The following is a 27673-nucleotide window of genomic DNA, read 5'->3' as shown; positions in this document are numbered from 1 at the left end:
AGGAGCTCTAAATGGTGTTTTCTATACTAAATTGCACCTATATAATCCTCGAAAAACTGATCGCATACTGGCAAAAAAAAAGTTTATCTCTTCCCTGTCTATCACCCATGCCATATGATTCCATACAGCCAACTGTGAAAAGCAGAATGCAAATCCCCGGGGCTTGCCATGGCAGCTTCTGAACACAGATCAAAAGAGAAAAAAAATGTATTTTTTTGCAAATACTTCTTAGTGTCACGTACCTTATAGTAGACCCTGACGTGTAAAGGAAGGCCTCTCTTACAGCCCCGGCTCAAGGACCACTGGGGATGAGACAGTGGCCACGAGAGCACGCCGAGGCATGTGTTCCTGCACAGTGTTCAATCGAACGTACAGGTGAGTAGCAGGTGCATCGTCAATGTAGCGCTTACTCACATAGGAGCAGCTGCTTTTAGATATATAATGCTTAGGGGTTCTAGGTAAAGTTCTAGCAAAAGATACTGGGGCAGATCCACAAAGAAATTACTATTGATACGCCACGTAATTTAAAATTTTGCGCGTCGTATCTTTGTTTTGTATCCTCAAAACAAGATACGACGGCATCTCGGCTAGATCTGACAGGCGTACGCCTTAGTACGCCGTCGGATCTAAGCTGCAATTTTCCGGCGGCCGCTAGGTGGTGTTTCCGTCGAATTACGCGTCGAGTATGCAAATTAGCTAGTTACGGCGATCCACGAACATACGACCGGCCGGCGCATTTTTTTTATGTCGTTTGCGTTCGGCTTTTTCCGGTGTATAGTTAAAGCTGCTGTTATAAGGCGTACTCAATGTTAAGTATGGCCGTCGTTCCCGCGTACAATTTTTAATTTTTTACGCTGTTTGTGTAAATCGTTCGTGAATAGGGATTTGCGTAGAATGACGTCACTGTCGGAAGCACTGGCTTGTTCCGGGTTAATTTCGAGCATGCGCACTGGGATACACCCATGGACGGTGCATGCGCAGTTAAAAAAAACTTTGTTTACGTCGGGTCACAACGTATTTACATAAAACACGCCCCCATCATATCAATTTGAATCCCGCGCCCTTACGACGCCAAAGATACACTACACCGCCGTAACTTAAGGCGCAAATTCTTCGAGGATTCGAAAAAAAAAAGTTACGGCGGGGTAGTGTATCTTAGATACGCTGTGCCCGACGGAAGATAAAGGCTTAGGGCCCTTTCACACCTGTATTTCATCCATACGTTTTTGTATAAAATACGGACATACATGTATCCCTATGGGATTGCGGACATCCGATCCCATCAGTCCCCACTATGGTCCGTTTCTACAGACGGAGGAAAATTATATTTTTCCATCCGTCTCCGGATCGCATCGAATGAACATGGACAGAGGGTCTGTGTCCATCCAGCCCCCCCCCCCCCCCCATAGAGGAGAGCGGAGATCTGACAGGGCGGTCAATGGAGCGATCCCTGCTGAGCAAGCGGATGATAAAGGTACGGATCTTCACAAGATTTATACATGTGAAAGGGCCCTTAGTCTTTAAGTGGCTAAACTGACCTAATTTACAGACCAAACCAAATGTTACAATGTTTATAGTTATCTCTGAGCAATGTTGATAAACATTTGCTGGAGGCTCTTTTTTTTGACAGCTGTGAGTGAGCAGAGAACGGCTCTGCACTGTTTACATCGAATTGTGGAAATGCCGGATTAAGATCGTAAGAGGGGTTGAATCAAGATTGTGATTTGCAGCTTTAATACCAAGTCTAGGGGGTGTTGTCTTTGTTGTTTTTATTTTTAGAGAACTTAGATAGGGTTTATGGGGTGAGTGGGATACTCCAAAAACAGAAATTATGTACAGGTTGAGGACAATTAAAGTGTTATTAAACCCAAAACAGTAAAATCAGTCTGTATAAGTAGTAAAGCATGCTTGTTATACCCACTGTCTAACCTAAGGGGTTAATACTAGGCATTGTAAAAAAAGGCTGTTTGATCCTGTCTTCTCTGGTTCTCCCCTTCTTTCATTGTCCCCAATTCATCTGCTGAGCCCTAGGAAACACTCTGCACATGCTCAGTTTGGTGTGTATTGCTAGAGTGTTTTTTTTCTTCTTGGTAGGGTGCATGTGCTTAGCACAGGGCCAATCAGTACTGTCCAAACAGAGGGTGATGCAGCCTCATAGGACAATCACAAGAGAATGAAAACTCCTCCTACAAACTTTAACCAGCGCTCGGCTGGACACTGATAGAAGTCACAAGACTGCTATATACTGCTGATGAGAAAAGGTATTTAGCAGGTTATATATACTAAAATAATTGCATTTCCATGTTCTGTGTACTGTGGGAGATGTAATGAATGCAGGGCCTGCGTTTAGTAACACATAAACTCCTTTCTGAAAAGCTGAAGCAGAAGTTGTTGCTTGTAGCAATTTGTGGACTTGGCTTTTTAGTGGAAACAGTTAAATGCAGAGCTGAAGCAAAAGTCTTTGCATATAGCAAACTGTGGCTTGTAAAAGAAGCAGTTAAAAGCATAATTTCTTCTTTAGAGCACTAAGAGCAGAGTTCCTTCACAGAGAACAGACTGAGGTGTTCAGAACATCAGCCGATGTTCCCTTTTGACAAACACACAACTGAGTCTCTATCACAGGAGGGGTGGCAGCAGTCTGTACTCACAGAATGTCCAGAGACAGTTTGTTGCCAACTTCGGCAATACCAGACTAGATCTTCAGTAGACAGTCCCTTAGTCAGGGATGGACTGGCCATTGGGACCACAGGGAGTTTCCCGGTGGGCCGGTGGCTCAGTGGGCCGGCTTCAGTGACAGCGGACTGCTGCCCCCCTCCACTCCTCTGTCTCTCCCTCCCTGCAGCACTCACCTGGGGGGAACAAAGAAGCAGGGGGGATGACAGAGGAGCATGGGGGGAGGGGACAGACAGCTGACTCAACAGCTATGGCCTGGGAGTTTCTCACTTCTGCCTAATCTTGTCCCATAAGGGGGGCACCGAACTGATTCTTTTTCCCCCTGGTGAAATAGTGTCTATCTTCCCCACTGGTACTGCATATAAGAGTACCAGTACCAGCCGTTCTACTCTAATAAAGTAGAACAGCTAGTGGCTAGTGAAGGGGGAGAGGAGGCTTGGGTGGCCGTGGGGGGGGGGGGTGCGGGAGTTCTCCGGCCGCTGTGGGAGAGACCTGTCAAAGTGGGCCAGTCTGGATGAAGTCCAGGGCAAAATTTCTGTCCCAGTTCATCCCTGCCCTCAGTCAGCTCTCTAGCTTCAGCATCTCAGCACACACATGACAATGTTGCCCTCCAAGCTGGAATAATCCTCTCCTGGAAAAGATCCCAAGCTCAGTGTCTGAGAATTTATACAGACTCCTAGCAGCCTTCAGGACCCTGCTCCCTGGGATTGTCCAGAGCCGTATAAATATTCATAATGCTATTTGAATTGTTTCATACCTATCTTCCAGAGAGTTCTCCAACCTTCTGGATAGCAGAGGAAATAATCAAACCCAGCAGCAGCGGAATCACTGAGCAGACCTAGCTAATCACACACACAGCTGCAGTGAATACAGTGAGCAAGGCTAAATTTAACCAACCCAGCAAATGCAGCCAAATTGATTACAGTGTAACAAGCTAAATTTATCTATCAAAAGCACAGCTCTGTAAACACAGTGAACCAGCACGAAATCTATCTATCTAATCCTCGCACATATCTACGAGGGTGCTACATCAGGAATGGGTCAAATGGCCAGTACAGTGGTGGCAGCAGAAGCGGTAGAAACCAAATTTGGCAGACAGCAGGCTGGCAGTTGCTTGGCTGCCTATGGATGGTCACAGGTTCAGAGGAGGCCGACGGCATGTGGCAGGTGAAGGGCCAGCAAGGACCAGGTAAGTATCCTGCAGAGCTGGGCAGATGGATAGCAGGATGTATGGTCAGGCGAGCCAGGTCAGAAGCAGACTGTCAGATACAAGCATGGGCAGCAGGCAAGAGAGTCAGGATACAGACAGAGGTCAGCAACACCAGAGAAGGCAAATGAGCAGGAGCCAAAGCAGAATCAAGAGACAAAACAAGGTCAGGGCAAGTGGCATTCAAGCATGGTCAAGGCAAGCCGAGTCAATCACAGATACAGGAGCAGATGCAGGTACAAAAGGAGAGCTATGGAACTGCTGCACCTAAATAGTCCATTTTGCGTCAGTGTTAGCAGCAGTTGCGCACGTGTGCATATGCGCAAGTCTTTGCACACCTGCAGGTCTGCGCCTGCGCAGTTGTATGCACCTTGAGCCTTCATCTGCACTATGGGCAGAGCTTTTCTGACACTTGGTATCTCTGGATATATTGAAATAGTTGTTTATGTATTGATTTATTTGTGATAGAAGTTTGGTTTTCTCTGTAGGATGAGTTTTGCATAGTGATGAGTAAACCCAGGAATAGTTTGCTTTGTTGGAATATCGACAAACCTGAAATTTGCAAACACAGAACTTAGCGCCAAACCCCATTGAAGTCTATGAGAGCTGGTTTTTATAATATTTTTTTTGTTCCATTTCATGGCTAATTTAAATACGTTGGTGCCATTTTGAAAAATATATATATATATATATATATATATATATATATATATATATATATATATATATATATATATATTACCAATAAGCATAGATAAATAAATAAATACACAAATACTTGAATAACTTACTTTGGCGGTGTCTTACCGTGGTATTAATGTACTATATTGCAACTTGCTAGTGCTAGAGTGTGTTGGCTGCATTCGTTTTAAATATTTTTGGGCTTTTCTTACGTTTTGACCTGTTGATCCGGCCAGTAAGTCTAATGTATTTCAGCTTCTTATAATTGACCAAGCTGACCAGCAAAGGTGTCAGAGGGTTGGGATAAACGATTAAACGCTGTCAGGGTACTTACAATGATCAGCTTTTATTCATTCATGTAAAACCTTTATCCCAAAAGGAAAATAACTATTGTATTATCTACCTATAAAGTGTTAGCTGCAGTTCTGCTTTGGTTTGTTAGTGTATCTAAGTCTGCTAGTCTATCTAACACTCCCTTCTCCCCAGACTGACAATGTTGCTGCCCAAAGGTGTCTCTGCTGCTTCTCCACCTAGAGAGGAGGCACCCTAATACAGGAAGAGTGTTAATGGCCAGATCACCAGGTGAAAAAAAAGCTTAAAAAAAGCAGTAAAATGTATTCCCTTCCAAGTGACATTGTTTACAAAAAGTAACTTGTGATCTGTCATTTTGTATCATCAGAAAGGGATTTGGGTGGCAACCTGGCCCAATATGGCCGGTTTGTTTGCCTAACTGCGAACAGACTAGGTTTGGGTTCAACCCATGTTCAGCCCAAAGTGTGGGCCAGATCCACAGAGGGAGTACGCCGGAGTATCTACTGATACGCCGGCGTACTTTCAAATTTCCCGCGTCATATCTTTAGTTTGAATCCTCAAACCAAGATACAACGGCATCTGGGTTAGACCCGACAGGCGTACGGCTTCGTACGCCTTTGGATCGTAGATGCAATACTTCGGCGTCCGCTGGGTGGAGTTTGCGTTGTTTTCCGCCTCGGGTATGCAAATTAGCTATTTCTGACGATCCACGAACGTACGCGTGGCGTATAGTTAGACTTGCCATGTTAAGTATGGCCGTCGTTCCCGCGTTTCATTTGAATTTTTATTTTTTTTGGCGGAAGTCGTCCGTGAATCGGGATGGACGTAACTCACGTCTAAGTTACAAAAATGACGTCCTATCGACGTCATTTAGCGCAATGCACGGCGGGAAATTTCGGGACGACACATGCGCAGTTCATTCGGCACGGGGACGCGCTTCATTTAAATGAAACACGCCCCCTAATCGCCGATTTGAATTCCGCCGCCAGAGATAGACTACGCCGCCGTAACTTACGGCGCAAAATGTTCCTGGATTCGAACTAAAGCCAGGTAAGGTACGGCGGCGTAGCGTATCTCTGAGACGCTGCGCGGGTGCAGATCTCTGTGGATCTGCCCCTTTATCTTTAGTCAACACATGTAAAATGCATGCCAGTGCATTACAACACATTACAAACAACGCAACGTGCATGCAATAACATATGTGTTGTGTGTTCTTATGTTACATTTTCTCATTCACACCACCACAAATTACTTTGGACTGTGAAGGACTAAGGATAAATGACTGAATTGCATTGATTGACAGAACATACTGTAGATGTCATTTGTTTAAGGGGTAGAGTAGAGGGTCCCGCCCCCAAAGAGCTTACATTGTAAAGGAGACCTCCAATGAAGAGAGAAGAATCCACAGCGGATAGTACTTATACCTGTGCAGGGGGAAACTTCCTAAATAAACTTACACCACCTAGGCAGCTGGTTTGTAAGAAAAGCTAAGAATTTTTCTTTATGTTTTTTTCTTTTTTTTGCAGAAACATGAAGATGAAAGTGAGGCCTGGTTACACCGGCAGGTAAAGAGACTTCTTTTACATTTTTCACTTTAAAAAATAGTTTGATGAATGTTGTTTAAAATGTACTTATATACTTAGCATATAGCATTAAATGAAAATACACAACTGAAGCTTGCTGTTCTCAACTAAAATGTTAAAATATGAAACATGGCCAATGAAATAGAATACAAGGCCAAGCTCTGAGAAGGTGCTCCAATTGCAGGTTGTGGTCCCCTAGGCTGAAATTGTAGGGGCAAGCGAATCGCAGCAGCAAAAATCTATAGATTCCTGCAGCTGAGATTGACAGCTGTGTGCGGATAGCTGCAGTTGCTGTGACGGGCTGACGGCTGTCACAGCTACTTGTTAATTAGGGGTGCTAAATATAAATAGTACATATAAACAATATGCATAAAATATATTTTTTATTTTATCAGTACAGACATAAACAAAAGGGTTCGATTAAAACAGATTATCAGAGCATATATTGGAGGTGGTGGGTCGCTGGTTACCCAAAATTCAAAAAGTGGTGGTCACAGGAGATATTCTTATCACAACATGTTTCGCCAAATGTGGCTTCCTCAGGGGATTTGTTCTGGGACCTCCTATCCTTAACCCAGCTCTAGCATAAATTACAGAAACACATTAGCGAGACTTAAAATAACACAAATCATATATAAACATAAACAGGATTTTTTTGGAATAACATTAACATACAAATGAATGGGCTCAAATTGTGCTGCAAAGAATCACACCCAATTTGAACAGAAATGTGGTGCAATTCCTGTCCAAATCGCATGCAATTTCGTGCAACGCTCCTGTGTGAACCCAGGCTTGCCATAGTGACTTCAGCCTGGGTTCACATAGGAGCGGTGCGGGAAACCACATGTAATTTGGACAGCAATCGCACTGCATAAATGTTCCAATCACGTGTGATTCTTTGCAGTGTGATTGGATCCCATTCATTTTGTATAGACTCAAATCGCACCGCATAGTGGATGGCTTCATTAGTCTTTAAAGTGGTTGTAAACTCTCAAGGTTTTTCACCCTAATGCATTCTATGCATTAAAGCGGAGCCCCCCCCCCCAAAAAAAAATGGAACTTCCGCTTTAAGTGATGGTGACCCCCTGACATGCCACATTTCATGTCATGTCATTTTTTTGGGGGGGGGGGGGCAGATACCCTCTTTTTAGGGGCATCCAGCTCACACTTCCTCCCGGGGGTTGCGCGGCGCTGGAACGAAGTTTACCTCTTCCCCTCCCTCCCTCTTCTGGTACACGTCACAAATCCCAGATGATTGCTCAGCCAATCACATCACACAGCGCGGCTCGTGCACGTGCAGTGCATGCCCGGCTGTGAAGCCACAGCCGGGCGGCCACAGTCAGAATGTCGGCGCGGCGAAGAAGAGGGGGAGAAGAGCGGGGCTTTGTTTGTCGCTGAACCATGGGACAGGTGATTACACTTTTTGTAGCTACTGACTTTAAATGGGTGTAACTCCGCTTTAAGGTGAAAAACATTCTATGCCGCATCTCCTCCCAGACCTCCGCTTTTTCTTACATGAATCTGATTCGATCCAGCGATGTTCACGAGCACAGCGGCTCCAGCCGCTGTCTCTCTCCTCATTGGACAGATTGATAGCAGCAGGAGCCTTTGGCTCCCACTGCTGTCAGTCAAATCCAGTATTATGTCATATAATGTTATCAGCTCTGCCCAGTTCTCTGTGGGCTACAAAACATCTTCCCTCTACTATTAATTGCATTGTGTTATAACTGTTCAGTAAATGGCGAGAATACTTGTTGATCCTGCCAGGAATCCTGAGTGATGATAACTTTGTGTGTCCTTTTCCTGTACTGCACCTTTATCAGTTAGAATTGTTCCCAACACTAGTGGTGGACTACAGAACACCCCTGAAAAGAAGTAGGTGTTCTGTAGTCCTAACTTAAAGTACCTCCTGTGCTAGGGTAACGCCCTCATAGTAGGGTGACCACATTTCTGAACTACCATTCAGGGACACCCTCCCTTCCCAAAAATCAGCTTGTGCTGTAACGAATCACAGCACAGTGATTGGACACAAGAGGTGGAATTTATGATTTCTCCAATCATAAGCAGGGGGCGGGGATTGTGCTCCTCCAGGCATTCCCGGCCAGGACAGTAAAGCGGTCATGTGGCGGCTTTTGTTGGGGGCATCAGTTTGGCCTCGGGGGGTGGATGCGTCAGTTTAATTCCGGGACACTGTATTGTCCCGGAATAAGGGGGTCCCGGGATAAACCTGCAAAATGCGCGACTGTCCTGGGCAATCCGGGGACACGTGGTCACCCTACTCACAACCCACCACAAGGATGTCGGCTAACTTTGGTCCTGGAGGTCCTCATTAGACTGGACAAGGCTGGAGACTTCGCCACACCCGATTCACCCAAATTTGATGGCCGTACGAAAAACAGGTTGTTGCTGCAGCTCCACAATGGTGCGAAATTTGAACGAAAATTCTTAAAAAAAAAAATTATTTCGGGATTTGACCCATGCATTAGTCTGTCCTTGAGGGTCCCGGATACAAAGGGTAAGTTGTTTGTTCTCCCGGGGGGTGGCTGCGTCAGTTTCATTCCGGGATACTGTATTGTCCCGGAATGAAGGTGCCCGGGACAGACCTGCAAAATGCGGGACTGTCCCGGGCAAACCGGGACAAGTGGTCACCCTACCTCATAGGTACAGTACGGTAAGGGAGTTGTGTCACTCTAGTACAGGAAGCGTGTTACTGGCAGGATCACCAGGTAATAAGAAAAAGGAAAAGGCCTGGAAAAAAAAATGAATGCAGCTTTCATATTTAAAGACTGGTGTGCGGAAATATATCACATTTCTGTTATTTGAGATACATTTTAAATTTATCTTCGCTATCATACTACATTTACAGGATGTTTAAAGACTCAGGAACAGAAGATTATAGTATCTGTCAGAGGAAATCATTAATGACAATCTGACGGGTGCAAATGAAATGATACTATTGTCTTTCTTTAACATTTGCACATAATCCGTGTCAGTTCTTTTCTAGTAGATTGTGAAATGAAAACAAGCTTTTTAAATATACTTATTCAACAGACTCCTCTATTCAGTAATGACATGGTGATTTCCAGGAAGGTTCAAGCTTGGTTAAACCACCAGGCCATTTTTTGCGATATGGCACTGTATTATTTTACCTGACAATTTGCGCAGTCATGCAATGCTAAACATCAAATTTACAGTATGTCCTTTTTCCTCCCACAAATAGAGCCTTCTTTTAATCGTATTTAATCACCCCTGAGTTTTTTTGTTTTTTTTTGCACTATAAATGAAAAAAAAACAACAATTAAAAAAAATATTTGTAGTTTCGCAAGAGCTGGAGGGCCGTCAGTTTGAGACCCCTGAAACAAACAGTAAACCATTGCAACTTTTAAGTTTACCAGAATTGACCGTAAAATAAAAATTATATATTAACAATACTTAAAGTGCTTTTTGTAGGTATTCTCTTTTTTCAAACACCCTTTTTATGCATTTTTGTAGGTAGCAAATACGCTTTTTAGATCTGGTTGAACTCCTAGGGGCAGATCCACATACATCTGCGCCGGGCGCAGCGTATCTAAGATACGCTACGCCACGGTAACTTATCTTTTTTAATTTGAATCCACAACGAATCCGCGCCATAAGTTACGGCGGCGTAGTGTATCTCTCGTGGCGTAAGGGCGCGGAATTCAAATGGATCTAATGGGGGCGTGTTTTATGTTAATACGTTGTGACCCAACGTAAACAACGTTTTTTTGGAACTGCGCATGCGCCGTCCCTGGGGGTATCCCAGTGTGCATGCTCGAAATTAAACCGGAACCCGCCAATGCTTACGACGGTGACGTCATTCTACGCAAATTCCTATTTGCGAACGTCTTACGCAAACGACGTCAAAAATTCAAAATTGTACGCGGGAGGGACGGCCATACTTAACATTGAGTATGCCTCAGTATAGCAGCTTTAACTATACGCCGGAAAAAGCCGAACGCAAACGAAGGAAAAAAATGCGCTGGCCGGGCGTACGTTCGTGGATCGCCGTAAATAGCTCATTTGCATACTCGACGCGGATTTCGATGGGAATGCCACCTAGCGGCCGCCGAATAATTGCAGCTTAGATCTGACGGCGTACGAAGACGTACGCCTGTCGGATCTATCCGAGATGCCGTTGTATCTTGTTTTGAGGATTCAAAACAAAGATACGACGCTACGCCGGCGGAATTTCTTTGTGGATCTGCCCCCTAGGATGTAAGTACATTGTTCACAGCCACCCACCATAACCCATTGAGGCATGGAATCTAATAGACCGCTGATGTTGTATCTGGCACCAACCTGTCAGTAGCAGATCCTTAAAGTGTAAGTTCACCTTTACAGAAAAATCTGTAAAGTGAACTTACACAGTCAAAGTCACTTCCAACACCAACTTCAGAGAAACATGTTCACTTGCTGCCTAATATATCCCACCCAATTTCAGATGCCATTGTCATACCTCCAAAACTTTTTGAGATATGAATAAAGGACACCTATTAGCAGAAGTATGTAGGCAAAGGACACACCCCCTGCCACACCCCCTTAAAGGAGAATTATACAAGATAAAAATGATTCATTTGACCCAAAAGTGCTTTTTTTAACATTACTATTCCCTTATACTGGCTTTTGAAATGTATAAAATGCAACAGTTTAGAAACGGGATAAACAGTTTAGCACTAAAAGATAAAAAGTGCATTTTATATACAATTATATAGATCAGACCTAAATTAGGGACAAATGAGGGGGAAAGAGGGACTTTGTTCCAAATCAGGGACAGTTGGTAGCTATACACTGTAGCAGGATAATCAATGTTATTCATGTTACCTGTCAGTGGCCATAATGTTGTAGCTTATCGGTGTATATCTGAACACTTGGCCACAGTACCAGATTTCACCTGTAGGTGGCAGTACAAGGCAATGTGGTTGCACACCTGGCAGAAGCATCTTATTTCATGGTTTACATTTGTTTGCCTCAAATCACTTTTTTTTTCTTAAAAATAATTATACTCATGGCTTGACAAAATGATAAAATTGGAACAAGCGCAAGCAAGCAAAACGTTGATTACAGATGAACTGTTATGCTTCGATTGGATCAAATTAAAATGAAAGCTAATCTGACAGTGTCTTATTGCTGCCGATGGGAATGCAGATTAACCTGGAGCTATTATTGTTCTAGAAGTAGCAGGCAGGCTACTCCGGGAATAACAGTTAACAACACCGTGCAATTGTTTTTCATACACCTTCAGCTTCGAGTGCTTTGCTGATCCATTAGACTATTGATTTCTGTCTCATGAATGCTAAGTCTTCCATCTTCTCTATCCACCAGAATGAACAGCCTATCTTCTCCAAAGACGGCAGAAAGTTCTTCTTTGTGAGAGCCATTCCACAGCTGGGTCGCGGCAAGTTCCATCATATCGCTGTTTCTTCATCTCAGGTAAAAGCCTTTTAATATTGATGGCCGAACTTCATTTAAATCCTCAAATCAGAATTCTTACAGCTCATAGATGTGTGCTCCTGTCTGTGGAGCTGCTGCAGTTTGAAACGATTATATTAGCTGCATTCAAGTAGGGGTGCGCATCTTTGCGGTGGCGTAGCGTATCGTATTTACACTACGCCGCCATAAGTCAGAGAGGCAAGTACTGTATTCACAAAGTACTTGCCTCCTAAGTTACGGCGGCGTAGCGTGAATAGGCTGGCGTAAGCGCGCCTAATTCAAATGAGGATGTGGGGGGGCGTGTTTTATGTATATTAACTGTGACCCGACGTGATTGACGTCGGGTCACGTTCATGAATAGGCGTATCTAGTTATTTACATATTTTACGCCAAACTCAATGAAAGCGCCACCTAGCGGCCAGCCTAAATATTGCACCCTAAGATACGACGGCGCAGGCTGCCGTATCTTAGCTAGGTTTAAGTGTATCTCAGTTTGAGAATACACTTAAACTTAGGACGGCGCAGATTCCGAGTTAGGTCGGCGTATCTACTGATACGCCGGCCTAACTCTTTCTGAATCTATCTATATGTTTTTAAAGTAGAACTTAAGGCAAAACTTTTTATTTACATTTTGGATGGAGTAAGGGCTCATTTACACGTGCGGCTGCCCTTGTCACCCCTCTGAAAAGCGATCCACATGTTGCTTTTGAAGAGGCAATATGTCTCCTCTTCACTGCCCTAATTTAAAGCTTGTTTTTTTTTTTTTTTTAAATAACAAACATATTATACTTACCTTCTTTGTGCAGTGGTTATTGCACAAGGCAGCCCTAAACCTCTTCTTTTTGGGTCCCCCACTGGAGCTCCTGGCTCCTCCCCCTCAAGCATTACCCCCCAGAAAAAGCTGCTTGCCCTGGGGGCACTGCTGCATGCTCACTCCCGAGCCACTACTATATGCATACATAAGACACATAAAGCCGTGGCTTGGCCCCACCCCCACTCTCTCCTCATTGACTCACTGGCTGTAATTGACAGCGGTGGGAGCCAATGGGGAGGTAGAGTCCCCATACAGCTTAGGTGATTGTGAAAATCGCTGGATCGGAGGGGGCTCAGGTAAAGATGGGGGGCACTGCACGCAATAGGTTTTTAACCTCTTTGTATAGAATGCATTAAGGTAAAAACCTTCAGCCTTTGGAACCATTTACTTTTTGCATTGCACTCAATTGCGGGTTGGCTATTTGGCTAATTGGGGTTTTCTTTTTCTTTCTTTTTCTTTCCCATGACCGTCGGAGGCCCGGGCGCAACGTTATGACGTCACGCCCGGTACCCAGAAGTAAATAAAGCCGCAATCGCGGCTGTCGGCATGTGATCGGTGATTTTTTTTTCTCACCGATTTCATGCTTGTAAGCCTGGAGGAGAGATGTGGGGTCTTATTGACCCCACATCTCTCCATAAAGAGTACCTGTCACACTGATTCCTATTACAAGGGATGTTTACATTCCTTGTAATAGGAATAAAAGTGATAAAAAAAAAGTGTAAAAATTAAGTAAAATTCAATTAAAAAATTATTTTTTTCAAAATGCCCCTGTCCCTGTTATCTCGCGTGCAGAAGTGAACACGCATGCAAGTCCCGCCCACATATGTAAACGCCGTTCAAACCCCACATGTGAGGTACCGTCGCGTGCGTTAGAGCATGTGCAACAATTCTAGCACTAGACCTCCTCTGTAACTCGAAAATAGTAACCTGTAAAAAATGTTAAAATGTCACCTATGGAGATTTTTAGGTACCGAAGTTTGGCGCCATTCCATGAGTGTGCGCAATTTTTAAGCGTGACATGTTAGGTATCTATTTACTCGGTGTAATATCATCTTTCACAAAATAATTGGGCTAACTTTACTGTTTTGTTATTTTTTAATTCATGAAACCGTTTTTTTTTTTCCACAAAAAAAGGCGTTTGAAAAATTATTGCGCAAATACCGTGCGGGTATCTGCTAAAAAAAATATATAATCTTTGGGGGTTCTGATTAATTTTCTAGCAAAAAAAATGTGATTTGTACATAAAGGAGAGAAGTGCCAAAATAGGCCCGGTAGACAAGTGGTTAAAAAGAAATGACAGTTACCTGTGAAATAGAAGCAGAGTGGTGCAATTCCCGGGTGGCTGAAAATGCTGAATGATAAGAGCCAGACTGAGCAATCTGCACAACACAGATGGCAAAAAATCCTGACAGACGTTTCTAAACATTCACTACTCTATTAGAAAATGTGTTTATATTGTTATGTCTCTGATAGTGGAGGAATACTCCAGGTGGGGACACAGACAAAAATAAAAAGTTGACAGAGGTTGTAACCCTTACCCACTCTATACAAAACTTAAAAGAAACGTTTTGGCTGGAGTTGCATTTTCCGCAAATGTTGCACCTACATCAAATTGCTCTCTACAATTCTATATTGTATTTCTTCTATTAAAGGCTAACAACAGCAATGACAACTTACAGTCTATAACATCGGGAGACTGGGATGTAACGGAGATCCTGGCATATGATGAAAAAAATCAAAAAATGTAAGTGTATTCATCATTTTAAAGCACATGGCCAAGTAAATTTTAGGCTGAAAAGTTTGCATATACATACCAACTGTGCTTATATGACAATGTATTTGTAATGAGGATTGATTTTGCTGCTTGGAATGAGGTAAGGTTATTAGTAAGATTATTGCTGGTGGGTGGAGCCAAAGTCTGGCTGCCAATGCAGCCAATCAGAGTTCTACTGTTTCCTCTCTCTGCTGTACTGTCCTGTCAGTGATGGGGAAACACAGAAGAATGCCTGGGCTGCCCTAAATCAGCTGACAGCAAGGATGCTCTAGGGATTTTGGACCCCCATATCCCCCCCCTTATCTACGCCTCAGTTTCTTGGTCAAATAGTTTGCTATGGCTACAGCTATGCCTCTGTTAAAGGTATAGTGGATGTTTACATTGCTTTGCAATAATATATATACAGTAGCAGACCACTAGAAAATAGCTTTACTTTTGATTGGTGCCATGGATCACTGCTAATCTGTGCTTTCATAATATATAATCCAAGCAGAACTGCTTTTAAAAGCTCATCCGATATGCAAACGTGAATTTAAATGTGCATTTAACCACTTCCATACAGGGCACTTACGCACCTTCCTGCCCAAGCCAATTTTCAGCTTTCAGCACTGTCGCACTTTGAATGGCAATTGCGCGGTCATGCTACACTGTACCCAAACAAAATTGGCGTCCTTTTTTCCCCACAAATAGAGCTTTCTTTTGGTGGTATTTGATCACCTCTGCGATTTTTTTTTTGCGCAACAACTAAAAAAAGACTGAAAATTTTGAAAAAAAAATATGTTTTTATTTTTTTCTGTTCATTTTTTTGTAAATAAGTAAGTTTTCTCTTTCAATTACGGGCACTGATATGGCGGCACTGATGGGCACCGATGAGATGGCACTGATGGACATCGATGAGGTAGTACTGACGGGCACAGATGAGGTGGCACTGATTGGCGGCGCTGGTATGCGGCACTGATGGGCACACATAGGCGGCACTGATGGGCACACATAGGCGGCACTGATGGGCACACATAGGCGGCACTGATGGGCACACATAGGCGGCACTGATGGGCACTCATGGGCGGCACTGATGGGCACTCATGGGCGGCACTGGGCACTCATAGGCGGCACAGATGGGCACTCATGCGCGGCACTTATGGGTGGCACTGATGGCTACTTATGGGTGGCACAGATGGGCACTGATAGGTGGGCACTGGGCATGGATGGGCACTGTGGGGTGGCACTGATGGACACTGTGGGGTGGCACTGATGGACACTGTGGGGTGGCACTGATGGACACTGTGGGGCGGCACTGATTTACCTATGTCGCCAGTCAGTGCCCATTTGTGGGCACTGATTGGCATCTTTTTTTTTTTTTTTTTTTACAGACTTTTTTTTTTTTTACAGACTTTTTTTTTTTTTTATCTGCCCTTCCCTGGTGGTCCAGGGTGGGCTTCCCTGGTGGTCCAGTGTGGCGATCCGAGGGGGGGCTGCGCTGATAAACAATCAGCGCGAACCCCCCCCTGTCAAGAGAGCCGCCGATCGGCTCTCCTCTACTCGCGTCTGTCAGACGCGAGTGAGGAAGAGCCATCGACGGCTCTTCCTGTTTACATCGTGATCAGCCGTGGTTGGACACGGCTGATCACGTGGTAAAGAGTCTCCGTGAGAGACTCTTTACCAAGATCGGTGTTGCGGGGTGTCAGACTGACACCCCGCAACAGGGATCGCCGCGATGCGCGCCCCGGGGGCGCGCAGCGGCTCAGAATCCTGAGGACGTCATATGACGTCCAGTCAGGATTCTACAACCACTTTCCCGACGTCAATCTGTCATTGGCGGGCGGCAAGTGGTTAAAATATTTAACATTTCGTGATTTTTAATTTAATAATTTGTATATATTTTGTTTATTTCCGTTCAGTCCCACTTTAAATGAATCCAATTGATAACATCCAACTGCTCGAGAAATATGTATATTACCTAACTTAAAGTGGTTGTAAACCTCAAACATGAAACATGTCTCATTCTTGTCTCAATTAAGAGCACCACGTGTCATTCTGTCTGCTGCTTCATTCCTCTGCTATCAGCATGAATCACTTCTGACAAGAGAAAAATGGTGACAGGGTTGGGACCTCCAGCAGATTGACAGCTTCAGCTCTGTTCCTGTGTGCTGTGTGAAGGGGGGGTGTACCAATCAGCTCCTAGAGCTGGTACCAATCAGCTTTTAGAGCTCTCCTCACTGAGCTCTGAAGTTTGTAAATTGACTTCCCTGCCCTCTTAATTCTGAATTCGCAGACAAGCTTTATAACTCACAGATGTAGAGAAGAAAAGACTGCAGTTAAACAGGTAAAATTAGGTAGGGAGATTTGTTTAATCTCTGTGTATCGCCTGGGCCCAATCACTTAACTTCACTGGGTATATGTAAGGATTTACAACCTCTTTAAAGTGGAGTTACACCCAAAAATTGAACTCCAGCTTGTTGGAATCCCCCCCCCCCTTCTGGTGTCACATTTGGCACCTTTCAGGGGGGAGAGGGGACTGTCTAATACAGGTATTTTGCTCCCACTTCCGGGCATAGATAGCTGCAGTATCAGCAGGGATCTAAGCCACGTCTGTCGCCTCCTCTGCCCCCCCCCCCGCTGTCTTCTGGGAGACACACAGGTCCCAGAAGACAGCAGGGACCATTCAGATCACGCAGTGCGACTCGCGCATGCGCAGTAAACTTCACTTCCTAAATCCCTTACCGAAGATGGTGGTGGCATCACCCGAGAGCCGAGGGACATTTAAACAGGTACAACTTAGGTAGGGGGATTTTTTCCATCTCTGTGTATCACCTGGGACCAATCACTTAACCACACTGGGTATATGTAACGGTTTACAACCTTTTTAAAGCGGAGTTCCACCCAAAAATGGCACTTTTGCTTTTTGGAATCCCCCCTCCCCCATCCAGTGTCACATTTGGCACCTTTCAGGGGGGAGAGGGGAGCAGATAACTGTCTAATACAGAAGACCATTCAGATTGCGCAGCGCGACTCGCAGTAGCAGTAGCGAACCAGGAAGTGCTGCCACCACCACGAAGATGGTGGTGGCAGCACCCGAGAGCCGAGGGACAGATTGGTTTCGGGTGCCGACATCGCGGGCGTCCTGGACAGGTAAGTGCCCATATTTTAAAAGTCAGCAGTTGCAGTATTTGTAGCTGCTGACTTAAAAAAAAAAAAAATGTCAGAACTCAGCTTAAGCTGACCATAAACAGCCCCATCCAGGCCTGATCTGGTTTCTGTGATGATTGCATGAGGATTGGGCAGTTTAGAGAGCGATAATAAGCTTTTCCAATATCAAATACAGTCCTTTGTCACCGGAAAAATATTTTCCAGCTTGCTGAAAAATCTATAGATATCCTGAGCAATCCTTCCTCCCCTGAATAAGGAAAGGTACTGGTAATGGCCACAGATCGGTTGCCTCTTCTTGTTGGGTTGGTTCCATGCCAATCAGTAAAGCCTCGTACACACAATCAGTCCATCTGGTGGAACGGTCTGAAGGACCGTTGTCATCTGTTAACTGATGAAGCTGACTGATGGCCCGTCGCGCCCACACACCATCGGTTAAATAACCGATCGTGTCAGAACGCGGTGACGTAAAACACAACGACGTGCTAAAAAAAATGTTCAATGCTTCCAAGCATGCGTCGACTTGATTCTGAGCATGCATTGATTTTTAACCGATGGTTGTGCCTACTAACGATCGGTTTTGACCTATCGGTTAGGAATCCATCAGATAAATTTAACCTCCCTGGCGGTACGATTCTTTCAGAAAAAAGATGCTGAAAGCGGTACCATTATTTGCAAGGAAATTTGGCGTTTTATATTGTAGGTCTGTAATTTTTAGGAATAACTCACTTAAATCTGACCAAACAAGAGTCTAATAGGCATCCCGGGTACGATTTTTTTTTAGAAACAAAATTATAAATTATAATATGATAAATAATTATAAATTATAACAAATAATAATATAATTCTAATAAAAATTATTCAATAATGTAATCAACTCAAAATCACTGAAATTTGCTCAATTGCAGAATTGTCGCTGTCATTATTTTATTTTTCTTATGACGAATTTCCCCACAAATCGCTATCGCACAATTCTGCAAGTGATTATAATTTATTATCGCTGTTTTCTAGCTGATCTAAAACCACTTTTGACATAAAGGGACACTTTTGGTTGCTATGTACAATCTACAGTTTGCAGGGAGAAAGAACCGTTTTTATTATATAAAAGTACATGTAGGGCACTGAGCAGACCACTAGCGACAAGGGGGGTGTGTATTTTTTACATACAGTACTGTAATCTATAAGATTACAGTATACTGTATGTAATGTGTTTGTTTACATTTTTGAATTTGGCGCCGTTCTCCGCCACCGTGCGTCGTAACGTTGCAGGGTACGGAGATCGGCGGCACAGGAGGACGCTGTGTGAATCGAGCGAGGTCCCGCTCGCTCACACAGCGCGGTGGCATCGCTGGATCCAGGGACAAGGTAAGTAACTTTGTCTGCTGCTGCAGCGAGGCGAGCCCGAGTCTGACTCGGGGTTACCGCTTTTGGTATGAAAATCTCACCCCGAGTCAGACTCGGGAATACCGCCAGGGGGTTAAAGCACGTTGGCTTTTTTTTAACTGATGGTTAAATAACCTATGGGGCAAACACACGATCGGTTTTGACCGATGAAAACGGTCCTTCAGACCGTTGTCCTCTGTTTAACCTATCGTGTGTACGAGGCCTGACAGGTCCAAAAAACGATCTAGAATAAGCAGATATCTCCCTGTTCATCACACTTGAGACATTAATGACTTCAACCCTTTCACCGCTCTTGGCCTGAAAAATTTCTACAGACCTAAGCCTGAGATCTACAATCAAAACGAGACGCGTTCACCTTCTTGCGATGATTGAATAATTACCACCATGCTGCATTGTTAATGTCAACACTGAGACACTCAGACATGAGAGGGTCATTGTTAAACAAGCCCATCTGCTGTGCTTTAGTATTGATATTGGGCGGAAAGTAATTACTGCCAGCGAGAAGGATCAGAGTTCACTTGATAAGACTCCAACAGATAAGTCATTTTCTAATCATTATTTAAGCCCCTTTAAATAGTGGTTTACAAAAATCTTTATCATTACGCATGAAATAATATGCTTTGGATTTTTCATTACCCGCCTTTGGACTGCCTCTTGGAAGATAACAAAACAAGAGCCCTAAGATCCGTGCTCATGCTTTGTTATGGAGGGGCATTTCGGAGTGGCAGATATGGCCGCTACTCCCAAAGATAATTTGGCCACTTTGATTCCGTGAAAACCAATGACGACACACATTCCTTCAACGGCCACACTGAGATCTGTCATTGGCAGGCTTGGGGAAATCTAATGAAAAGGCATCCTTGCCAGCTCTCCAGCTGAGATACGGAGGAGATGTTTTTTTGTGTGTAAGGTCACAGATACTTGATTCCTGGGTCGCAGAGTCATTTACAATTCACAAAGGTTTCAATAAGAGACTGAATCTTCTCATCAATCCTTTACTTCCCACGCCTTTTCTGGCAGAAACTTCTTCTTAGGGCTCTGGCTGTCAAAGAGATTAAAAAATAAAATAAAATCTATTGCAAAAAAAAAAGTAGGTCAGTTGGAAGGAAGGAAACATTTTTTTTTTTTTATGTCAGTGTTAACAAAAGAGAAGATTTGTTATTTGAGGATAAACCTGCAGCAGTGCCGGAGTTTCCGGTCGCAGTTTGTCATCTAGCACCTTGTAATTATTCCGCTTCATAAAACAAGACACGAGCCGCATGTCTTTTAATTTAGGTGGAAAAAAAAAAGAGAAAAGTAATAGAACAATTACTAACAAATGATGACAGGTACGTAAAAACACTTTCAAAGGATAAATTTGCTTTTGCAAATAAAAAAAAAACAACATAATAAATGAATAAACCAATATCACCCATTTTCTTTTTCTCCCCTTTGCATTGATAAACACATACAATAAATATAGAGTATTAAATAGCTTTCTGATACAGAGGCTGGGTATGGGGGCTTTTCTGAAAATTTTCTATAAAGATGCTTTTATTTTGTAAAAGACCAGCAAATCTAAAACACTTTTGCCCTTATAGAGGACCTGTCAGAATTGCATTATGGGGGCTACCTTCAATGGGGCAAATTCTCAAAGATCTGCACTGGCGCAGCGTATCTGAGATACGCTACGCCGCCGTAACTTACCTGACTTTGGTTTGAATCCAGAAAGAATTAGCGCCATAAGTTATGGCAGCGTAGTGTATCTCTCGCGGCGTAAGGGCGCGGAATTCAAGTGCGGCGAGTAGGGGGCGTGTTTCATTTAAATGAAGCGCGTCAGGGAGCTGCGGTGGCTCAACGCGATTAGCACTGTGCTGAAAAGCTATTCACCTCTGCAGCTAGGGGTTCGGATCCCGGTCTCGGCTACATTTGAATTGAGTTTGGTGGTCTCAGCCCGGCTCCCGGTGGGTGTGCTATGCGAGGTAAGCCTGCGCTTAGTACGCCCACCCCCCTCCCACAAAAACCACCACACTTACACGCACTCGAAATTGGGTTAACATGCACGCACTTTGACCACGCGGTCTCTAAAAAAGAGAGGCGAAGGACTAACGGGGCTGGTTGAGCGGGCAAATCCTCTCACTCCCTTATAGGGAGTCCCTCTGCCCCGTTGGGCTCAAAGCGGAGCAGGTAGGGCGGGCTGTGTGGGAGGACCCCCTTACACACTCGCCATTGCCACCCGAGGCATGGAGAAAGGTGGTAGATTGCCTCTGGGGGAGGCCTGCCTACTCCCAACTCCTGCAGTCCGGCTCCTCTCTCGAGTACACGCACAAAATACACTAAAAAAAATATAAAAAAAAAATAAATAAATAAATGAAGCGCGTCCCCGCGCCGAACGAACTGCGCATGCCCCGTCCGTCAAAACTCCCAGGGTGCATTGCTCCAAATGACGTCGCAAGGACGTCATTGTTTTCGGCGTGAACGTAAATGGCGTCCAGCCCCATTCACGGATGACTTACGCAAACAAAGAAAAATTTTCAAAATTATACGCGGGAACAACGGCCATACTTAACATTGAGTACGCTACCAGATAGCAGCTTTAACTATACGCCGGAAAAAGCCGAACGGAAACGACGTAAAATAATGCGACGGCCGCTCGTACGTTCGTGGATCGTCGGAAATAGCTAACTTGCCTACTCGCCGCGGATTACGACGTGAACGCCACCCAGCGGCCGCCGGAAAATTGCACCTTAGATCCGACGGCATACTAAGGCGTACGCCTGTCGGATCTAACACAGATGCCGTCGTATCTTGTTTGGTGGATACCAAAACAAAGATACGACGCGCAAAATTTTAAATTACGCGGCGTATCAACAGATACGCCGGCGTAATTTCTTTGAGGATCTGCCCCAATATGTTTTTTGGAGATGCTCTGGGTCTGTTATGCTTGCTTTACTAATTGGTACACCATTGACCCCTAGAGCGAGTGTCCTTCCATTGATGTGTTGGGGCGCCTGAAATTATATACCAGGACTGTAACTTAGTTAAAGGGGTTGTAAAGGTGGAATTTTTTTTTCCTAAATAGCTTCCTTTACCTTAGTGCAGCCCTCCTTCACTTACCTCATTCTTCAATTTTGCTTTTAAATGTCCTTATTTCTTCTGAGAAATGCTCACTTCCTGTTCCTCTGTCTGTAACTCCACACAGTAATGCGAGGCTTTCTCCCTGGTGTGGAGTGTCGTGCTTGCCCCCTTCCTTGGACTACAGGAGAGTCAGGACGCTCTCTACATTGCAGATAGAGAAAAGAGCTTTGTGTTAGTGGGCGTCCTGACTCTCCCGTAGTCCAAGGGAGGGGGCGAGCACTTTGTACGTATGCCATAACAAATTTCCCAATAAGAGCTTCTAATGCTGCTGTTTTTTTTTTCAAAGGACAGTCCCTAGCCGTGCATATATGTTCCTGAAATTTTGGGGGTTGATTTCGTAAAGACAAATAGGCTGTTAACTTAGCAAGAGAATGTACTCATAGACTAGTGAATGAGATTTTTTGCTGCCTTCTATCATCCAATTAGGTACAAGCTATTTTTTTCTCCTTACACGTAATTGGTTATTCTTTGCAAAGTGAATTTTCAGCACATTCACTAAATGAAGCTAAGTATAATTTTCCTTAGAAAGCCTCTTTGCCTTTACGAAATCAAGCCCATTGTGTCTAACAATGTCCCTTTCAAAATTGCTGTAAGTATTTTGATTGTTAAAGTGACACTGTCAATCACATAAAGAAATCCCAATAGAGCTTAAAATAAAAGATGGATATTTAACTCTCCAGCACTCCATGTCTCCTACCTTCACTATTCACTATTACAGCACTGCAACCTCTGTCAGAGACCTAAGCATTAATCACTTCCAGGAGTGTCCAATGCCTGTGTCCACCACCTTGACGTCATGGCTACTTCTTTTGACCCCTATGTCACTGCTATGTCCTGTAGTGACAAAAGAGTGGGAGGAAGAAACCATGTCGCACAGCAGGGGACAAAGGAATCTGACACTTCCGCAAGTGTTAAATGCTGACATATCTGATGAAGCCTACAGCCCTGGAATGGAATGAAGGTGAGAGACATGCAATAGTCTCACATCTCTGGCAGTCATTGGGGTTGATTTACTTAAAATGGAGAGTGCAAAATTTGGCGTAGCTCTGCATAGAAACCAATCATTGTGTTAAAGCTTAAAGTGGATGTAAGCCCTGTCATGGACCTTGGAATGCTGAAGTGTATCTCTTTGAAATCTGTTACACAGTGGGGGGTCTTCTGCCCTGTCTTAAGGCTAACCCCCCCCTCCCGACGTCTCCATGGTCTGGAGGAAAACCATTGTTCTGTGTCTGGCTATTGTGTACATTGATTGCCCCCTGGGGCTTCTGTTTCATTACACATAACAGTCCCTCCATTCAAGCTATCGGACCAATCCCTGCTGACTCATTTTTAAGTCCTCATTTGCATGGCTAAGGAGGACCTGAAGGAGGACTACATGTACTTTACAATTGACCAATAGGAAAGCGATTGTTGGGGACGGGATGTTCCAAATTCTGTTTAAAAGTCTGTTGTGTACTTCCAATAAAGGTCTTCCTGTTTGAACTTACATACAGCCTGCCTGGTGTTTGTTCTAATGGATCCCGAACGGCACATAGCTGTAGTTCGGATCCCGGAGCCTTGGATGACCGAACCATATGACGTTGCGATCTGCAAGCTGACTCAATAGTAGCAGAGGAGTGTCGGGAGAGCGGAAGCGAGCGAGCAAGGGTCTCGTTACAAGCCTAATTCATGAATTTGAGCTGGGCACATATATCTGCAGTATTTTGTTATTTCTCTTCAATGAGCCACGTCCTGTAGCTTCTCCTGAACAGTTCCTATGTTATCAGCCTGATAACTCCTGACAAATTCTCAGACTTATAGACAAAAGCAGCCTGAATCTTTTTTCAGGGGAGGTTGCTAAAATAGATTAGCAGAGCACAGGTCCTTTTACAAAACACCTCTGAGAGTCTATGCCTATGAGGAGAGGGGGTGTGTGCCTTTCCTCCAATCAGCAATGTTAGCTATCTTGGCTGTATGCCCAGACATCACACTCTGTGTTAACCAGGAAGAGAAAATCTCCTAACACAATCTGAACTTTCTAAACAGTATATAAATGTGAAGACAGCAGATATACATGTAAAACCTATATAGGGAGATTTGTTTCATCCCTGTATATCATCTGAGGCTGTTCACTTCACTGGGTGTATGGAGGGTTTACATCCACTTTAATTGAACAAGCTGAAGTTAGAAGCTGATTGGCTACCATGCAGAGCTTCAACAGATTTTGCATGCTCCAGTTTTAGTAAATCAACCCCAATGAGGTGAGTATAAGTGTTCTTCTATTGCCAGTAAACTACATTTGGATTTCTTTATGTAACTGAAAGGGTCACTTTAAATAGATTATTAATGTGATATATGTGACATATTTAGCACAGTTTCCCAATCCATTTTCTCATTTTTTTTGTCTCTGTAAAAGTGCTGCATATACTGAAAAATACTTATTGGTTCTTCCAGAAATGTAGTCAAATCCTTACATTGGCCCATTTAGGATAATGTCAGTATGCATGTTTCATACCTGATGGACTGCTGTGGCAGTCAGCGATACTTCAGTAATAGCTGCTATCTTCTCACTCGGCACCTCTGCCATTCACACAACACCTTTAATTTTTTCAATTCATTTTTTCAATGAATGCAAGACGTTCTCTAATTGGAAAAGGAGGAGAGACAGGGTGGTGATGTCACAATCTGAACCTCAACCAATCAGGGAATATCTTACATTCATCAAAAAAATACAAAGAGTGTTATGACCCTATGGTTAGTATGCAGTGGGGCAGCCGCTCAGCACAAGACACGGAATATATCGGCTAACACTGGAATACTGCCAGCTACTACCGTAATTGTCAGCTTCCTCGGTAGTCTCTTGGGTATGAGATATGTGTACTTACATAATGCCAAGCTGGACCACTGTACCTATGAAATTAATATCATACCTGGAGTTCAGCTTTAATAATATGACTGCCAAAGGGCCAATAACTATTGATCTAAAGCCCCGTACACACGGTTGGACCTTTGTCCGACCAAAATCACATTGGAATTCCGACAGAATTCCATCGGAGTAAAAGAGAACATGTTCTCTATCTAAACTCCAACGGAATTCTTCGGAATTTCCAATGGAAATAATCCGGTGGGGCACACACACGGTCGGAATTTCCGATGGAAAAAGTCAGTCGTATATTTTCCATCGGAAATTCCGATCGTGTGTACGGGGCATAAATTGTCCATGTACTAATTTCTAGTCTGGAAATACACACATTTAATCATCAGTTATGACAGCCCACAAAATATATAAAAGAAACAGGGAAGATGTTTGCCATGTTGCATTAGGCAATCATCTTTTAAGATATTTTAGATGAAAAGCGTACATTATTTTCAGAGGACTGGATTTATCATTTGGGACTTGGGGTGTAATTGAACATAGTTCTAAGTCACTGTGGTTTCCTCTTCAGCAATGCAGCCTTTAATGTTTCTCTCATTTCATTCAGCTGCCTGCTGCTGCTTTGTATGTGAGGTCGAAATTCTCTATTCCTTTTCTAATCTGTATTCTTAATTTCATTTAGCTATTTCCTCAGTACAGAAGATGGCCCAACAAGGAGACACTTATACAGGTAAACAAGCCTTGACTAAGTACACCCTTTACTATAGTGTTTAGATTTGAAATGATTGTAAACATATATATTTTTTTATAACAAACATGTTATACTTACCTGCTCTGTGCAATTACTTTGCACAGAGCAGCCCTGATCCTCCTATTCTGGTGTCCCCTGCCAGTGCTCTTGGCTCCTCCCCCTGCCAAGTGCCTCCACAGCACTTGCTGGGGGGGGGCACTCATGTGGACTGGATCCAAAGCTGCGCTCTGTAGGGTTGATTTACTAAAGGCAAATAGACTGTGAACTCTGCAAAGTGCAGTTGCACTCTTTAAGAACAATTACCGTATTTATTCAAGTATAACGCGCACCTGTGTATAACGCGCACCCCTAATTTTCAATTAAAAATCGGTATAAAATCATTGTAATTGCTAAAAATCATTTATGTCCAGCCATGCCCCCTGTATGTCCAGCCATGCCCCCTGTATGTCCAGCCATGCCCCCTGTATGTCCAGCCATGCCCCCCGTATGTCCAGCCATGCCCCCGTATGTCCAGCCATGCCCCCTGTATGTCCAGCCATGCCCCCGTATGTCCAGCCATGTCCCCTTACCTTTAATCACGCGGCGCGCGGGAACATTACAGACAGCGTTCGTTTGAACAGCTGTTTTCCCTGCCACGCATAGACACTCCCCCTTGCTCGCGATTGGACAGATCCGTCCAAGGGGGAGTGTCTACGCGCGGCAGGGAAAACAGCTATTCAAACGAAAGCTGTCTAATGTTCCCCCGCGCCGCGTGATTAACGTTGTAGCGGCGTTGGTGGCTTCGGTGGCGGCGGCGGTAGCAGCGGCGTGTGCGGCGGCGGTAGCAGCGGCGTGTGCGGCGGCGGTAGCGGCGGGGGGGGACAAAGTCCTCGAGTATAACGCGCACCCAAACTTTGATCTTTTTTTTGGGTATAAAATTTTGCGCGTTATACTCGAATAAATACGGTAATAAAATTTGCTACTTTTTATACAATTGTCACTTAGTTTATGGTCACTTGTAAAGTCCCACCCTTTGGGGGATATTCTGTTTTTTCCACTCTTTAAGAACAGTTGCTCCAAAGCTTAGAAAATGAGCAGAAGTGCTACGGACTTCCATCATCCAATCATGTGCAAAAATGCAGTTGTTTTATTTTCCTTGCACGGGATTGGGTATTAGTTGCAAAGTGAAGCTTTACCTCATTTACTAAGCTTTGGAGCAACTGCACTTGCAGTCTATTTGCCTTTAGTAAATCAATCCTTGTGTGTCCATAGACACACAGAGTGCGGCTCAACCCCACCCCCTGCTCTCTACTCACTGGCTCTGATTGACAGCAGCACGAGCCAATGGCTCCTGCTGCTGCCTCCATGTCGAGTGGGGCAGAGCACTGGATCGAGATCGGGCTCAGGTGAGTATAAGCCCTTTCACATTGAGGCGTTTTTCATGCGGTACAGCGCTAAATATAGCGCTGCTATACCGCATGAAAAAATCATGCCCTGCAGGCTTCAATGTGAAAGCCCGAAGGCTTTCACACTGAAGCGGTGCGGTAGCAGGACCGCTCCAAAAGTCCTGCTAGCCGCATCTTTGGAGCGGTATAGGAGCGGGGTGTTTACCGCTCCTATACCGAGCCTTCTCATTGAAATCAATGTGAAACCGTGGTATTAACCCTTTTTCGGCCGCTAGCGGGGGTTAAAACCTCACCGCTAGCGCCCGAATATCGCGGTAAATACGACGGTATAGCGGCGCTAAAAATAGCGCGCTATACCGTCACCGCACCTCCGCTGCCAATGTCAAAGCAGCCTAAGAGAGGGCTGGGAGCGGAGTTGCACACAGAAGGTTTCTTGGTATGAAATGCATTAAGGTATAAAAACTTTCTGCCTTTATGACCACTTTAAAATGTCTGCTTATGCACACTATTGCCATTGATACAA

General features: G+C 44.2%; 1 protein-coding gene across 4 annotated transcripts in view; it reads left to right on the top strand.

Annotated features, from left to right (window-relative positions):
* DPP6 (dipeptidyl peptidase like 6) overlaps positions 1-27673 on the top strand; it is a 1751424-nt gene that overhangs the window by 1634416 nt on the left and 89335 nt on the right. For all 4 annotated transcript variants that reach the window (XM_040352727.1, XM_040352725.1, XM_040352728.1 and 1 more), the window contains exons 12-15: positions 6400-6438; positions 11800-11907; positions 14374-14465; positions 25697-25744. In XM_040352727.1, coding sequence (XP_040208661.1) covers positions 6400-6438; positions 11800-11907; positions 14374-14465; positions 25697-25744 — 287 coding nt within the window. The remainder of the gene's footprint in view (positions 1-6399; positions 6439-11799; positions 11908-14373; positions 14466-25696; positions 25745-27673) is intronic.

The sequence above is a fragment of the Rana temporaria genome, chromosome 5 (assembly GCF_905171775.1).
Source record: "Rana temporaria chromosome 5, aRanTem1.1, whole genome shotgun sequence".
Lineage (NCBI taxonomy): Eukaryota > Metazoa > Chordata > Amphibia > Anura > Ranidae > Rana > Rana temporaria.
This window is presented reverse-complemented; position numbering and strand designations above follow the sequence as displayed.